Source organism: Electrona antarctica (assembly GCF_951216825.1).
Source record: "Electrona antarctica genome assembly, chromosome: 18".
Classification (NCBI taxonomy): domain Eukaryota; kingdom Metazoa; phylum Chordata; class Actinopteri; order Myctophiformes; family Myctophidae; genus Electrona; species Electrona antarctica.
The window spans coordinates 13933883-13951192 of NC_136799.1; the positions used below are offsets into that span (position 1 = coordinate 13933883).

Consider the following 17310-nt stretch of genomic DNA (forward strand, 5'->3'; position numbering starts at 1 on the left):
CACATCCTGCTCCACTCCAATACTCTGTTATTATTTTCTTTTTCCTATCTCTCTCCTGCTTTTTATTTAAAAGTTCTCAGGCAAAGGCAAGTTAAACAAAAACAGATGGACAGGTCGCCAAATTTCAAATGAGGCTCAGGCTATTTGTGGCTACACTTAACAATTGACTTTCATGCTTTCTTGGGAGAACGCAGTGAACTGGTTTTCACATTAGGTCTAGACATTGGCGACGTGAATAAACAAACACAAACATGTTTGGGTAAATACAAGTTCAAAGTTTCACAGACTATAAGGCTAGAGACAACAAGGCAATAGAATCAGCAGACCCATTTGTAGTAGAATGATTGTCTTACTCATGTCGTTTTAATTTTAATTACTGGTCACAGTTTCAAATACTCCCTTATGTCTCCCTATGAGTATTATATTGTATTGTACTTTAATTTCTGTACACATCATCCCTCTCTCCCATATGCTTTATTTTATTTTTTATTTTTTGTTCCTGTCTAAAAATGAAAAAAAAAAAACCTGTGGACAAAGAAACACTATTTGGTTGTATAATATGATTGTGATGTCCCTAAAAAAAAAGAATCAGCAGACCCAAAGCTTGTGTGAGATGGTTGAATACTTACGGTCAAAGGGGTTGACTTTGAGTCTGTAGGAGGTGGCAGCTCTGTGAGGGGCCCAGCGGATGCAGAAGGTGTCGTAGCCAACGTTGTACGTGGTCAGATCGGTCACGTTCAGATACACTGGAAGATAAACTCACACTTAACATACAGTATTATAGCAGTGGTTCTCAAACTCTTTCATGTCAAGGACCGCCTAAATTGATGTATATATATGTGGCCGCAAACCCCCATCTGAAAGGGATTCGTGCCAGGGAGGGATGCCCAGATGAGAGGATTTATGTTAAAGAATTCAAAATGTTTTTTTAATAGCCTATGTTTAAACGGATAAAGTAGTTAAAATGATTTCGAGGCTACAGTACATTAACTACCTTTGCTGGGAACCCTCTGGAATATAGCCAATGGAAAATAGAGAATCTACAAGTTGTTAAACTATCCAGTGAGAAATGATGGATATCCACGGTACGTACGCGTGGTGCCTTGTCCAATCAGCGGTTCGCTCAGGCCTGAGGGGTATTGGGCCAGCACCTTGACGTCATACGTGGTTCCAGGCTTCAGGTTATGCAGCTGATGGGTGATGACGTCTCCAACCAACGCCTCCATGGACTCATCTGAGCCTAATAATAAGAATGGTAATAAACATTATTTATATAGCAGCTTTAATGACATAATAAAGAAAAAAGAAATGAAAAAATATAAAATAACATTAAAATAGGCCTAATTGCAAAAGAAATAGCGGGGGGGGGGGAAAGGCAGCGAATCAGGCACAACAGTGAGTACATGAATAACAATACAGAGATTTAAAAACTCAACTAAAAGCAAGAGTGAAGAGATAGACCTGTATTGGTCTACAGAGGCTTAAAGGACACATACCAAATAAGACAATATTAAATACTCAATGCGGGGGAATTAACAAAACCAAAGCTATCAGTGGTTCTCAACCTTCAGGCCATGACTCCCAAAAATATCATATTTAAACTGGGGACCCCCCCCCAAAAAAATTATCATATTTAAACTGGGAACCCCCGACCCAGACAAGCACTTGGAATTATAGGAGTTGAGGCATTACATATAGTTCAACTCGGTTCCACAGATACATATTGGATCTACGCACTGCGAGGCGTTGTTGATTAGTTTTGATGCAGTAATGGTCTTTTTCTTTTTGAGCCTTTGAGGTATTATACAAGTCTTTTAAAGTCTTTAAATGATCACTTCACTGTCATCTGGCCTGGGTGGGTCCCGACCCACAGGTTGAGAACCACTGTGCCTAGTTAACTGGCCTGGGTGGGTCCCGACCCACAGGTTGAGAACCACTGTGCCTAGTTAACTGGCCTGGGTGGGTCCCGACCCACAGGTTGAGAACCACTGTGCCTAGTTAACTGGCCTGGGTGGGTCCCGACCCACAGGTTGAGAACCACTGCTCCTAGTTAACTGCAACCACACTTACTCTTGACTTTTTGGGAACATGAAATCCTTGATAATTGGAGTTTGGAACAAAACACTCCATCTCCTGCAGAGACATATTGTAGGAACACATGCTGCGTGCGTACCTTCAGGTTGGTAGACCAGCTTGTATCCAGTCACTTTGGAGGGGGCAGCGTCCCAGGACACCCTGAAGCGGGTGTACCATTCATCGGACACACGCAGGTTCTGGGGACCCAGCAAGCCCACTGTTTGACAAGAACACATGTGACAAAGAACAGTCAAAACAGGCTTGCATGATGGCAGCAGAGAGAGTGCACATTCTTTCAACTTGAATGAACTGCCAGCATTGGGACTTTTATCACACACATGGGCATGCCTGACGTTAATCACTTTTGGATTATGGGCAATTTATCTTAATCACTTAAAGCCCTTATAAACTCGATAAGCTCACGACTTCGATGCTGACATCGTAGATGTTCTTCTGTTTTTTTTGTAAACATTTTGAATGCCCAAAACGGGGACGGTTGAAAGTAGTTAAAGTGTAATCGAAGTCAGTACAACAATGAATCATGTGAGAGAAAATAGGGACAACAAAAGCCACTTGTGCAAAGCTCTACTACTGCATGGTATAAGGCAGACATATTCTCTTTGATTCGTAAGGGGAAATCGGTAAGGACACTGGGCGTATTTACGAGTGTGAAATCTCCCCCACTGGAGGACTGCCAGTCCAGAATTCCCTGGCACAGGCTGTAGGTAATGTTGGCCTTCAGGACGAGTCAAGAATTTCCCTATCGTTTCATCCATCCAGGATGATAATCAGCAGTTCAGCCTATTCAGATTTTCTGCTGAGCATTCCTCTGTGTGTGTGTGTGTGTGTGTGTGTGTGTGTGTGTGTGTGTGTGTGTGTGTGTGTGTGTGTGTGTTCCTACGCATTTCTTTCCTTAACCGTTTTCTCCGCATAAGCTTTACTGCTTTCACCATACAATTAGCCACAGCAAAACATGTGTTAAAAAGCAGCTGGCAAGAATGTTCTGTTCCACTGTAGGCTGTGTGTGCGCGCGCGAGAGCACGTGTCCCCGTGCGTGTGTATGTAACCTACAGGTGTGTCCATCAGATTCCAGTTCTCCTCCTGGTCCATCAGCGTAGATGGCGGTCACTCGGACGTTGTAGGGTGTGTCTGAATCGAGGTTCTGCAGGACCACTCTGTTGCTGTTCCCCGGCACTGTGGTCTGTTAAGGCACACAAAGACAGTTAACTCATTGAGCCCTTGGATGATAGTAGTACACATACAGCACCTTCAACTGCCTCAAAGTATGTGCTAGGAGTAATGTACATACATTATTTTTCTTTGCAGTCGGGCAGAAACCCTATATCTCCATATTTTAACTTGTTTCGTTTTTTCATAAATTAATGCCCTACTTAATTGATCATAGTAATTTGTAGTCACAAAAGTATCAAAAGTAGCAGATCCGCAAGCTCGAAACGCGGCACAAAGCGACGAGTTTTGAGCTTGTCGATCTGCTACTTTTGCTATTTTGGAATTTTAATCATTCCATTGATTATCAGACATATGAGGTTTCCACCCGACAGAGAGTAATTGTTATTCTTAATTATTTATGTCTTATTGCTGTTATTGCTGCTACAATGCAGAGGAACCAAAACCAAAGAATTGTCCTCTTGTGTACTCGTATATAAGTTGTAATAGTACAAATATAGGATGTTGAATCTATTCACATATACCGTAAATATTATGTATCCCACTCAACAAAAAGGGAGTGATTGTCACTTCTCATTCAAACAATCATCAACACATAGTTGTCCTGCTGTAGCATGGCTGCTTACATGTTCCTCGATGGGGTCGCCGGTGGTTTGGGCGTAGGTGATCTTGTACTGCGTTACGGGACCATCGGCGTGTTCCCAGGTCGCCGACAGAGTACTGGTGGTGGGGTCGTATACGCGCAGGTTCCTAGGGCCACTGCGGGGGACTGGGTGAGGGGAAACAAACATTTAAATGGTGGATAAGAGCCTTGTTGGACGGCTAAGTGGCTCAGCTCATCATATCATGGCAACACTGTGAACAGTTCTACAAACTCACTCAATTTGAAGGTATTAATAGGCTAGTTGTATTGTTAATATCCATAATTAGGGCTCCTGATCTAAACCTGTTCTCAAGGACTTACTTCTGGTCATTATTTAGGTAGCGCACACATATTTTGAATGCCTTCGGCAGAGTTCAAATGAGCCATTTTTTTTTTTTTCAACAATATATTTATTTTCCTTTTTACACACAAATGACAATACACATATACAAAAAACAACAATGAACAGTACAAGACAATTACTGATATAAAGAAAGCAAAACAACAATAACCAAAAACAACAAAACAAAACAAAAAACAACAACAACAACAGCACTACTCCTCTTCAGCTCCATCCATTAGATGTGACAAATTATTGTTCTTTATGTATCTCATAAAACGGCCCCACACCTCCTGAAACATTTCTTGTTTGTCCTTAAGAATGTATGCAATCTTTTCCAAAGGTAGACATAAAGACAATTCTCTGAACCACTGTGTAATACTTGGTTTGTCCGGCCTCTTCCAGGTCAATGCTATCACTCTCTTAGCTTGTAAAAGACATATATCTATAAACATTTGTTCATTACGCTTTATCTTGTGTCCCTCCGGATATAGACCGAGCAGGAAGAACTTTGGTTCTGGTACAATATTTATTGACAAAATCTTCTGTATTTCCTGCCCGACCTTCCCCCAAAACTCAATCAATTTTGGACAGGACCATAGACAGTGGAACAATGTGCCTCTATCTTCACCGCATCTGGTGCATACATCTGGAATATTACAATTATACTTATTAAGTTTAACTGGTGTAATGTACACTCTCATAAGCCAATTGTATTGTAGAAGTTTTAGACGAGTATTCCCAGTCTGGGATTGAGCTTGTGCACAAGCCGTACTCCATTGTTCCACTGTTAAATCCTCCTGAATATCTGTTCTCCAGGCATTAAGCCTATCTTCCGAGGATTCCGGAGAAAAGTCAACCAATAGGGCGTAGAAATCTGATATTAACCCCCTTCCGAATGGGTCATTAACCAAAGCTTTCTCCAGCACAGACATGGATGGGGCCAGCATGGATTGCCCCAGATTAGTTCTAATAAAGTCCCTCAGTTGCAGATATTTAAAGAAGTGTTTGCGAGGGATATCATATTTAATGACCAGTTCCTCAAACGAGAGCATACTCCCCCGACCCCTCTCAAATACATCCCTTAATTGACCTATTCCCCTATCAGCCCACAATTTAAACCCCCCATCAGCTCTACCTGGCACAAATTGATTATTACCCCATATTGGGCTGAAGCGAGAGAGACGTGGATGTTCTCCCAAAAATATATTAACCTCATGCCAGACTTTAATCATTGTTTTAACTATAGGATTGCTTGTAATTCTTTTTAGGTTTTTATAAGTATCTGAGTAAATATAAAGGGGGAGTGGTAACTTCAAGGAGCTTGTTTCCACATCTTTCCATGCCGGCGCCGCATCCGTTGTAAAGTAGAACATTAGTGTTCTCAATTGAACTGCCCAAAAATACCACAGCAAGTTAGGACACTGTAATCCTCCCCTATCATAGGGTAGATAAAGTAAGGACAATCTAAGTCTAGGACGTCTATTGTTCCAAATAAAGTTGGTAAACAATTTCCTGGTTCTAGAAAAGAAGTTTGGTGGAGGTGACAAGGGTACGTTCTGAAACAAATACAATAGCTTGGGAAGTACATTCATTTTGAGTATATTAATTCTGCCGATCAAAGATATTGAAAGACTTGACCATCTATTAATTGAATTTTCGATTGTGGCTAAAATTGGGTTATAATTGGCATTCACAACCTCTTCCAACCTTGGCACGATTTGGATTCCCAAATAAGTAAAGGCATTTACTGGTCTGAAGTGACGAACATGACCGGGAGGGTTTGATCTTTCTTCCGAGTTCAGAAGCATAATGGATGACTTAGAGTTGTTTACTTTGTAGCCAGATATGCGACCATACGATGTTATTAGATCCAGAATAGCCGGGACAGATATCTCCAAATTTTTCAGGAATAATATTACATCATCAGCATATAAAGATATGCGGTGCTCTAGATTTTCTATATTAATACCTGTAATTAGTGTATGTTCCCTTACAGCAATTGCAAATGGTTCAATTGCGATCAAAAATAAGAGTGGTGATAAAGGGCATCCCTGTCTACAGCCTCTATGGATCCTAATCGGTCTAGATATATTATTGTTGGTTAGTATTTCTGCATATGGATCGTTATACAACAGTCTTACCCATTTACAAAAGTTCTCCCCCAAGCCAAATCGACCAAGAAGTTCGAATAGAAACGGCCACTCTACGCGGTCGAAAGCTTTTTCCCCATCGAGAGATAAAAAGGCTGTATCTGGCGCCCCCTCCTGGACATGCAACAAATCCAATACTCTCCTTACATTGTGAAAACCCTGGCGGGCCACCATGAACCCATTCTGGTCCTCATCTATAATTTCAGGTAGAATAAGTTCTAGTCTCTTTGCAAGTATTTTGCAAAGTATCTTAAGATCAGAATTTAAGAGGCTGATTGGACGCATATTTTCGCATCTATCATTTGATTTACCAGGTTTTGGCAAAAGTATAATGAGGGCTCCTCTCAAAGTGGGAGGCAATACTCCCTCTTCAAAAGATTCAGTATACATGTCCAAGAGGGGTTTCACCAATCTGCCCGCAAATCTTTTATAAATGTCTATCGGCAGACCATCAGGCCCTGGAGCTTTTCCAGACTTCATATTACTTATTGCCTCCAAAATCTCACCAATACTCACATCTGCCCCCAGCTTTTTACTGTCTTCCTCTCGAATTTTAGGAATATTAATTCCATCCAAAAAGGAACTCTCAACTACATCTTCTTGATTTGTCTCGGAGCTATATAGTTTACCATAATAATCTCTAAATGCCTCGCAAATTTGGATAGGGTCTTCTATCGTCTCCCCAACATCATTTTTTAACATGTTGATTGCTCTTTCAGTTTGCATTTGTTTAATGCGCCAGGCTAGAACCCTGCCAGACTTCTCACCCTGGTCAAAGATAGTTTGTTTGAGCTTTAACAAATTAGCTGCTGCTTTGGAAGCGGATATTTCATTATATTGTGCACGTAATAATAATATTTCCTGATGTAATTTAGGACAAGGCTTCTTAAAGTAAGAACCTTCCATAGCTTTAATTTTTGATTCCAGTAATATAACTTTTTGTTTGTTTTTCTTTGTTTTGGAGCTCGTAAAATTTATAATCTGTCCCCTAATAAAAGCCTTAAATGCTTCCCACCTTATAGTTGCCGATGTTTCATCTGTATTTGTAGCAAAATAGGTGTCTATTTGTTCTTCCAAAAAAGTTATCAGCTCAGGGTCCTGGAGCCATCTCTGCTCAAACCTCCACTTAGGGGGGTCCCGCATCCGACCTGGGTCTACATAAATCAAACTATTAGGAGCATGATCTGAAATTAGGATACTATCATACACACAGTCCTTAACTCTATTTACAAGACTTGCAGAAACCAGAAATAAATCAATTCTACTGTACGTTTTGTATGTACTAGAGTAGCATGAGTATGCAGATACACCAGGGTTTCTATCTCTCCATATGTCTCTAAGATTTAAGTCTTTGGAAAACTGGTGAATAACTTCCCTACTTTTAGAGTGAGTTTTGTCTGAATGAGTAGATCTATCTTCAGTAGGATTAGGGGTCACATTCCAGTCCCCCGCTATCAGATAATGACCCCCAAGAGATGTCAATAATATAAATAAGTTACTGAAAAACTTTGGGTCATCATTGTTCGGTGCGTAGATATTTACCAAAATAAGACACTCTGCAAAAAGATTACCTTGAATTATCAAATATCGCCCCATTTTATCGGCAATTACCTTAGTAACATTAAATGGGATAGATTTGTGTATAAGAGTCATGACCCCCCTAGCCTGGGAAGTGAAAGGTGCTGAAAACACCTCCCCTCGCCATCTTTTCCTAATCCTAATATCCTCATTCAGTATCAAATGCGTTTCCTGGAGAAAGACAATACTCGAGTGGATATCTTTTAACCTTCCCATCACCTGCTTAACCTTTTTGATTTTTTGTAAACCCCTACAATTCCATGAAGTGAATTTAACCTCCAATTCTCTAGCCATAATCACATATCTCAAATGACTTTTCTGAACCTGAATTTAGAGCAGTGCCTTCAACAAACAAATAAACACATAACATGAAAACAAAGGCTGCCAAATGAGCCATTTTAATCCAGATTAATCTAGATTAACTCCAGGATTGCAGTGAGATTAATATAGATAAAAAAAGAAAATACATGCCCACGACTAGAGAAAACGTATCTTATAGCATAGAGGGTATGCGCATGCATAAAGTGAGTGGCAAAATGAGTTTAACGTCATTTAATACAATCAGATAGGACTTTTCAGTATAACTTCCGGGTATGATGATGATGTCACGCGCATACCCTCTAGCTAAAATAAACTTAAAATAACCCCAACCAGATTCTTCCAGGACCAGTCATTAGATACTTTCTGTATCCACCACTGCATGCTGATCTGGGGTCTTATTCGGGTTATTTCAAGTGGGAGTGACTGAACAGTCAACATGTAGGAATGCAAACCAAAAACCACTACAGGAGTGTCATTTAGAGTAGTGTAGTAGTAATTTCATCACCGAAAAAAATATTTTATGTAAGATCAGCGTTCCTGCCTCTATTCTGCGCTGCGTATGCATGTCTGGCGTTTTTATCTGGTCGGTGAGAGTTGAAAAATATCATGTACTGGATGAGAGTTTTAAAGGAGTAGTTCACCAGAAAAAAATACTTATTTTCTATCAATTACAAACCTCACGAAGCTTTGATTTCCTGGAGATTGTTTAGTTTTTGCCACATCCCTGAGCCAATATTTTGATCACCGGCAGCAGCGGAGTCTCCGGCAGGAGAATTGCTACTGGATACTGATAAAATAATGAATGGCATTTTTATAGCGCTTTTTCCTAGTGCTCAAAGCGCTTTACAATGGTTCATTCATTCATAAATTCAGAGGTGAAGCAGCGAACAGTCAACGGCAGCGTCCTCAATTAACACAGCAATGGTGGCAACCTCACACCGACCGACTCATTGGAGGCAATGTGGGGTTCAGTGTCTTGCCCAAGGACACTTCGACATTATAGACAGGAGGAGCCGGGATTCGAACCATCAACCCACGGATCATTGGATGACCTGCTCTACCTCCTGAGCCACAGCCGCTCCCCGAGCAGGTGTCGGGGGCGACGTCTCCAGCTCGATTACTAAAAGATCTCCATGAATTCAAGGCCGTTCATGGAGTGTGTAATAGATAGAAAAATACTTATTTTTGTGGGTGAACTACTGCGTTAGGTTTGGAAAAACAAAACCAAAAGCTTTGATGGATGAATAAATGAGTTCTTACGTGTTGTGCCCTCGTCGCTGATGGAGGGACCTTCTCCGTCGGGGTACAGGGCCACCACCCCGATGTTGTAGGGTGTGTCTGGGAGCAGCTGCTGCAGGAAGGCTGTGGTCTGGGTGCCTGGGACTACGACCTATAGCCATACATACAACAGACCCCGGTTAAAACAGAAAGTAAACAGTGATCTAGAGTACATCAGTGGAATTTCAACCCTTTTCATATCGAGGACCATTATTTATTCTGCATTTGAGCCACGGACCACCATTTGATGAGATTCAGCCTTGCAGACCCAAAACTAAAGCAATATTTCCATGCTGTATTGATGTTGGTACCATAGGAGAGATAACAGGCAAACGATCAAAATAACAATTCTTCTACATTCTCTAATTGTGGAGACTTCTTGTAAAGTAACTTACTGTACGTAATGCAGATGTTTAACAATAATTGAACTCTTTTACAGGTCCATTTGGTTCCATTTTACAGTCTGAAGAGTTAAAGATCAATAATAGTCCATTTGGTTACCAACTCTCTATCATTTAGCTGGGGACCACCTGGAACCCTCTCAAGGACCACTGCCACTGGTTGAGAACCACTGATCTACATCAATGCATGTTACGTAGAAGATGCAGACTTACGTTGTAAGAATAGCATTGGAAAAACAAAAGGTTTAATTCTACTGTAGATCTCTGGTTCTCAACGTGGGGTCAGGAGACCTCCCCCAGGGGTTGTTGACCAAGGCACTCTGTGAGTGAACAAATGGTGCAGTTTCTGGTGCAGTGATACCAGCCCATCACCATGTGTACAGTCTCAGAGCTGAATGAGCACAGTGTATAATGGGGGTCCCTGGCCAGAGATGATTCTCTGAGTGAGCAAACTTGACACGAGTCCCCCTACAACACGCACGCACGCACACTCACACACTCACACACTGACACGCTTTCCTTCCCTCTTCGACAGCTGTTTGTGTCGGCACACGCCCTCTAATAGCTCCCACTCACTCAACGACCACTTTGTGTTGTCAGCACAGAGGAGTGAAAGGGAGAGGGTTTGGGCGCTGCCTTTCATGTGGGGGGTGGGGGGTGGGGCCGGTGTCCCGTGGACACGGGGCCTGTATAATAACACAGTCCAACGGCGGTGACAGCTGATTACAGCGGTGACGGGCGGCCTCCTGTTCCAACCTCGACGCACTCCCATCAGTGGGTTAGCGGGCTGTAGACCAGCGCTACCCTGGGGCTCTGTGCTGGTGCCATACCGTGTGTGTGTGTGTGTGTGTGTGTGTGTGTGTGTGTGTGTGTGTGTGTGTGTGTGTGTGTGTGTGTGTGTGTGTGTGTGTCGTGCATGTGCGAGCATGCGTGTGTGAGAGAGAGTGAGGGAAAAGTCCTACTGATCCACATGTACGTTTACTGCAACGTCCTGACTCAAACTCAAAGGCTAGTGCGTGTGATGTTAAACTCGAGCTGGCGTCTCCGTGCTGACCTCTCTACACAGTTCAAAGCCTGAGTGTTAACCCACGGCTCCATTGGGTTCCATTTGCACACTCACGCTTCGGAGTTACATAACACTCTGGGTTTACTGTGTACACCCTTCGCTGGCACGCGGGCACGCCAGCGAAACTACAAAGTGCTGTCTAATCTACTCGACTTCTCTTAAAGCCTCAAGTCCTGTATTACATCACTGGCCCCACTTTCCACTGATGTCGCTGGACTCGTACAGTATAATCAAAACTTTACTGTATGTGCACTGCAGTAATATAACTGTTACGGGGGTAAAAGAAAACGAACCGATATGACATGCTGCTCAGTTAAGCTGGTAATGCACGCTACAAATCTCAGAATGGTGTTAAAATTTGATGGCGCTGACCGACAAAGGCCACATTGCCGGTGACGGGTATCTCTGGCTCCGGCCGTGGAAAATCGCCTAAGCCACCATATAAATGTACAACAAACCATTTCAGAGCGAGCGAGAGTGCCCCTCTCTCCGTCCATAAAATGGAAACTGCATCACTCCATGCGAAGCTGTAATGTGTCTTTGACTCCCAATAACGTGACAAGCCTGATTGGTGCAATATTTGCTGGCAGAGCGCGGAGCCAGTTGGTTTGCCTCGCTGCGACGCTAAGTACAACCTTCAGATGATGTTTATGGATGCCCTATAAAGCCACTTCAGATTCCAGCCACTTCAGTTTCCAGCCCCTGCATGTGAAGTGATACCATGCAACTATTTAATTAATCGCCACTTTTAATGAGCTCAAAAGTTGTTTAAAATATTCTGCTGTTTGTTATTACTAACACTAATTCAAACTGACATTAACTGCACATACACAATTACACATACACAGCATGCACGCAACACATACAAAACACTCACATGCTCCATTTGAAGAGAAGGCTGTTATTTCCTTCTTATCTTATCCTTAAATCTCATTGTTATCAGTAAGTGCGTAAAAGGATTCTATTCTCATTGTCCAAAAAGAAGACCGTCAATGTATTGTAACACTGTGTTGGTTTAACCTGACTCACCCTTAAGGGCTTGACCTGGGATGAGCCTACGACCCCAAGAGGGGATGTGGGTTTGGTACATTGTGTGCGTGTGTGTGTGTGTGTGTGTGTGTGTGTGTGTGTGTGCGCGCGTGCAAATTAGAGAGGTTAATTCCTAATCTTTCAATGACAATTATAGTCTTCCCCAGCATCCCCTCTCTTGTGCCTTCATCTGACCCGCACGACTGCATGTTTGCTTTCGTGTGAAAAATAATGGTATACTAACTTTTTTTCTTTGCATTATCTGCACACCCAAGACGCCGTTTTCCCCTCTATTTGCCATAGGAGAATATGGGTGAACTCACCGACTCAGCGGGCCTGGTACCGGTCACAGGGGAGAAGACCACCCGGTATTGCTGGACGGGGCCTGAGGCGGCCTCCCAGCGCACGTTCAGGGTGTTGGTGGTGGGGTTGAACACCTGGATGTTCCTCGCTGGGTTCCGCTCCTCCACTGGAGAGAGAGATTTAGGATTTAGGGTGGGAGATAAAGAGATGGCATGAGATAGGATTTAAGGTGGGAGATGGGGCATGGAGGGAGGGGAGATTAGGATTTAGGGTGGGAGATGGGGCATGGAGGGAGGGGAGATTAGGATTTAGGGTGTGAGATAAAGAGATGGGGCATGGAGGGAGGGGAGATTAGGATTTAGGGTGGGAGATAAACAGATGGTATGGAGGGAGGGGAGATTAGGATTTAGGGTGGGAGATAAACAGATGGTATGGAGGGAGGGGAGATTAGGATTTAGGGTGGGAGATAAACAGATGGTATGGAGGGAGGGGAGATTAGGATTTAGGGTGGGAGATAAAAAGATGGGGCATGGAGGGAGGCGGACAGTGGATGATTGGGGCAGAAAAGTGAAAAGATAAAGGAAGCGAAGGGTTAGCATGGGGAGGGGTTAAGGGTTGGAGGGGGTTTGGGGAGAAAGGAGTGATGACAGGAGGTGTAGACAGAGAAAAGAGTGATGAGATGGAGGGGAAGGGTAAACACCATTAGCACATGGGGAGTGATGAGGGAGAGAGATAACAACACATAACAAAACAAAAGAGCTTGAAGGAGGGGAGGAAAGAGAGGAGGAGGAGGAGGAGGTTGTTAAAGGACACCAGTTGGGTCGTATCTTGGGGCCAGATTTACAAGTGTCTAAATAGCACTCTTGTGAATGTTCCTCCAGTGCTATAGTGACAGTGTCTTTGTCTACTGCTGTGCATGGTCTAGACCAGTGTTTCCCATTTTGTTAAGGGTTGAGTAAATATATATTTTCCCCTACAAAATAATATTGCTTATACAAAATAAAATAAAAAATCTGTAGGTGCAAAAAGTCAAACATTTTTCACAAGAATTTCAGAAATGTTCAAAAAAATATATTATATACCGGTATATATATATATATTGTATATGCGACACATTGTGAGATGATAGATCGGATTTTTTCACTATTCTTTGCTTCAGTGTTTAATTCGTATTGTCTTTTTATAAGGAGACACCACCAGATGTGTCTTTTGGGTCTCTCGAGGCGAAAGGTTTGGGAACCACCGGTCTAGACTGGTCTAGTGGACCGGCGGAGAAGTCAGCGGAACACATGTGAATGTTTCAATAAAGGAACATCACTCCCCAGCACTCCCCGCAGAGACGGTTTTAAAGACACTGCTTAACAATATTGCTAGCACCAGGACGCTTCTTTTTAATGCCTTAAAGGTTAATGAAAAGGACATACTGTACCAGAAGCCTGTGCTTCCCTCTGTGAAGATTGCCTTCTAAAAACCAAAGCAGATGTTTGGGGGCTTTGTACTACTCTGCATTGTAGCCTCGTAAATGAGACCAAAAAGCATGGTGAACTTCCGCACTGAAACACTTCAACGAGTGAAGACTATTGCCTAAAAGAAAAAAACGTTTCAATAAATAACCTACGCCTAAAAAAAGCCTTTCAAGGAGTCAACTCGTTCATCGGTTGTATAGATTCTCAATGGTGAATTAATGAGTTGACTCTAGAAATCAACTAAATTGAATTGCATTTTGTTTGGCAATTGAAGAGACAATCTATTCCGCATACCGTAGAGATCAAAACCACAGGTGTTTGACATCAAAGCCATCAAAATGGCAATGTTCCACATCTCCTATACGGGTAGACATCTGAGAGATGCAGGGTTTTTGCGTTACAATGTCTAACAAGGGCCACAAGCACTTTGAACCTAGCAGACCACAGGCTATGCTATGGGGAAATGGGTAGAGACATGGAGTGTGACCTTGTTAAAGTGATCCAAGAGCCATAAGAAAGAGAATGCTCTCCATTCATTTCACTCCCTCCCCCAGTTTATTTTTTTCCCCCCGAGGGGAGCCAATTACTTGCCCCACCCCCCAAGCCAACCAACGCTAACCCACCATCAGCCATGACCGCTAGCCGTCATGCTGGCCCATAAACGGCCCATATTACGGTAAGAACAGAGGAGACACCATTATAGCGCTGCCAACCCGGTGGAATTCCTTCCTACGCAATCACCCCTCAAAACGCTGACTCATTCCCAGCAGAGGTTGGTGGTTTGAAACTGCGGGACAAACTGAAGATTGACCCGTGCTTTCTGAATAAGTTGAGAGCAGCCAAAAACGTAACGTCATTCTGTACCATATGTTAGATCAAATGATGAAGAACTCCCTAACGTTTCCATCAGCATGGCTCATACACATACTGTATATGTATGTAAATGTCAAGTCAACCTGTATATACGTACATCTGGCCCACGATAAGCAAATACTGCATAATATTTTTGGCTTGAATTGAAGGTATTGAAAGGTCTTGGATTGTTATTCTCTTTTACAAAGCCAGTCAACAGCTCGGTCTGGACGCCTCGACGCAGCTTACTGACATGCAGAGGGAGAGGCCAATGAGTTCATTCCGGACGGACAGAAATTGATTCATTCCAGCGCAGCAACGGAAAGAAAATGTCAATGCCTTGTCAATGTGTCTTTCTCATTCTGTATGCAGCTGATTCGACACTGGCACCTGTCCAAAAATGCTACCATGCTACTGTGTATAGCCTACAGTATCTGCACACGTCGAAAAGTCTTAAAGAATTAGCTATTGTTGCTGTGCCCAAACAACTCAATAGTACAGAGCACACAGACTCAACATTACCACTGACTACAATCAGGTGAATATGCTCTATAGCCCACTTACGTGTCTTGCCGTTCTCTGCCATCCGCTGTCCCTCTCCAGCAGAGTAGACGGGCACCACGGTCACAGTGTAGAGGGTGTCCGCCTCCAGGTTGGTGAGGACGGTCTTGTAGGTGCTACCAGATACCTGCGCCTGGAGCCACAGGACAACACAGAGACAACTCCTGCTCATTCCTTTACGTAACTTTGACATGGTTTAATGGTCTCTATACAGGCTTGTGGTTTTCCTGGATAAAAAAAATAAAATAAAGAAGGGGAACAAAGTTAAGAAGACAAGTAGAAGCAGGTGTGGTCCAGCCCTACCATCTCCTCGGCTCCACCAGCCGCAGGCACGTAGAAGAGCTTGTACTGACGCACGCTGCCATCAGCCGGCTCCCACTGGACGTTCAGGGTGGTGATGGTGGGGTCTGTGACACGCAGGTTCCTCACACCACCCAGGGGCTCTGGAATATAAGGTAGGATTCATTTACAAACTGGTAAGAAAAACAGCTATTAAAGCTGTCCTTAGGCTAACAGTATTACTACATAAAAATCACACCCGTGTGAAGTGAGGGGCGCTAATATATTAAAGTCTAACTCATGTTGATTAGGTGATGTAATGGTGATATAAAACAAACGGTGCCAACACAAACATTAAACGCCATTAACAATAAAGAGACAATATGACGTGATGAGGCACATTATGACGTACATTTTCCCTTCATTGTCAATGGCGTTTACAAAACAAACATTGAACTAAAGACAAACATTAAACCTGTGTATAGAAGGGGCTGGCGCCCCTCAAAAACAGCTCTATCACAATCAAATTCCTCTGACTAAAGCAATACATCTCAGTCCAACATCCCCCAGAGCCTGATTGTGCGTTAATTCTCCAAAGGTACTGCTCTCTATGATCTAATCCGTTAAGTCATTCGCTTGAATGATCGAACGCTCCCAAAAGACAACTCTACATGAGATCTCTTTGCACATCTGTCGAAATATCGGCGAGAGACAAAGAGAAAACAAAGCGACTCACTGGTCTTGCCGATGCCGTTCAGCTCCTTGCTGACTCCGGTGGCGTAGACAGCTACCACGGTGATGGAGTACTCGGTTTCAGGGGTCAACTTGGGAAGCAGCACTGTGGTCTTCTTTCCTCCGATCTGGGTCTGTTGGGGACGGGGTGGGAGAAGGGCTGATTAACCTCCTTGAGCGACAGTATATTACTCTTGATTAGATATTCCACATATTTGAAAGAGTCATATTATGACTCTTTCAAATGATGAAGAGGCCCCTGGGATGTCCTATTGGAACAGTGATAGAGTAGCCAACTTGCAGCGATAAAGGCTCACTCACTGGTTACACACGTTCACAGATACAGAAACTTGGCTGCCGTATTCCGTTGGACAGCTGCGGTATCGCCCTTTTATAGAAGCCTATCCTACTATATGTATATGCACCTCTTTCGTCTAAATTCTGAAAGCACTTCTGTGACTTTGGCGTCAACGGCATCTGGATGTTCTTTTGAATTCTGGGAGACACTGCGGGGAGGGAGTTGATCTGTTTCTAAGATGGGACACAAAACTCACCCCAGGACTCTGGAGTTGAAGTCACTACGCTGGTGGAAAGAATTTCACCTGAGAAATAATAGACTGGAGGGATGTTGTGAGAGTATTTGGATGTTGTTACTAGAGTGTGTAGCGGCCAAGGTAAATATATATCCTAATGGCAAAAACAGTTAGATGTCCTGCCATCACAGACATTCCGACATTAGTGGAGGGTCAATTTACTACACTGAGTTTGGCAAGGCTAGAGGGATGCTGTAGGACAGGGGGGGGGGCTGAGAAACTGTGTGTGTGTGTGTGTGTGTGTGTGTGTGTGTGTGTGTGTGTGTGTGTGTGTGTGTGTGTGTGTGTGTGTATGTGTGTGTGTGGCCTTTGCACCCACCGAGGGAGTGACAAATATACAATACAAAATAATGCGAAATACGAAATAGTTGCTAGCAAATATTTCACATCAAAATGAGCCTTGTTCCAAACAAAGGTTGTGTTGCCTTAGCGTAGTATTCATAGTCTGTAT

General features: G+C 43.1%; 1 protein-coding gene across 2 annotated transcripts in view; it reads right to left on the reverse strand.

Annotated features, from left to right (window-relative positions):
* The window catches only part of col12a1a (collagen, type XII, alpha 1a), a 97703-nt gene that overhangs the window by 34245 nt on the left and 46148 nt on the right, over window positions 1–17310 (reverse strand). For both annotated transcript variants that reach the window (XM_079527922.1, XM_079527921.1), the window contains 10 exons: window positions 16271–16400; window positions 15559–15698; window positions 15259–15388; window positions 12397–12542; window positions 9560–9689; window positions 3891–4033; window positions 3148–3277; window positions 2174–2293; window positions 1094–1240; window positions 630–746 (listed from right to left, as the gene is read on the reverse strand). In XM_079527922.1, coding sequence (XP_079384048.1) covers window positions 630–746; window positions 1094–1240; window positions 2174–2293; window positions 3148–3277; window positions 3891–4033; window positions 9560–9689; window positions 12397–12542; window positions 15259–15388; window positions 15559–15698; window positions 16271–16400 — 1333 coding nt within the window. The remainder of the gene's footprint in view (window positions 1–629; window positions 747–1093; window positions 1241–2173; window positions 2294–3147; window positions 3278–3890; window positions 4034–9559; window positions 9690–12396; window positions 12543–15258; window positions 15389–15558; window positions 15699–16270; window positions 16401–17310) is intronic.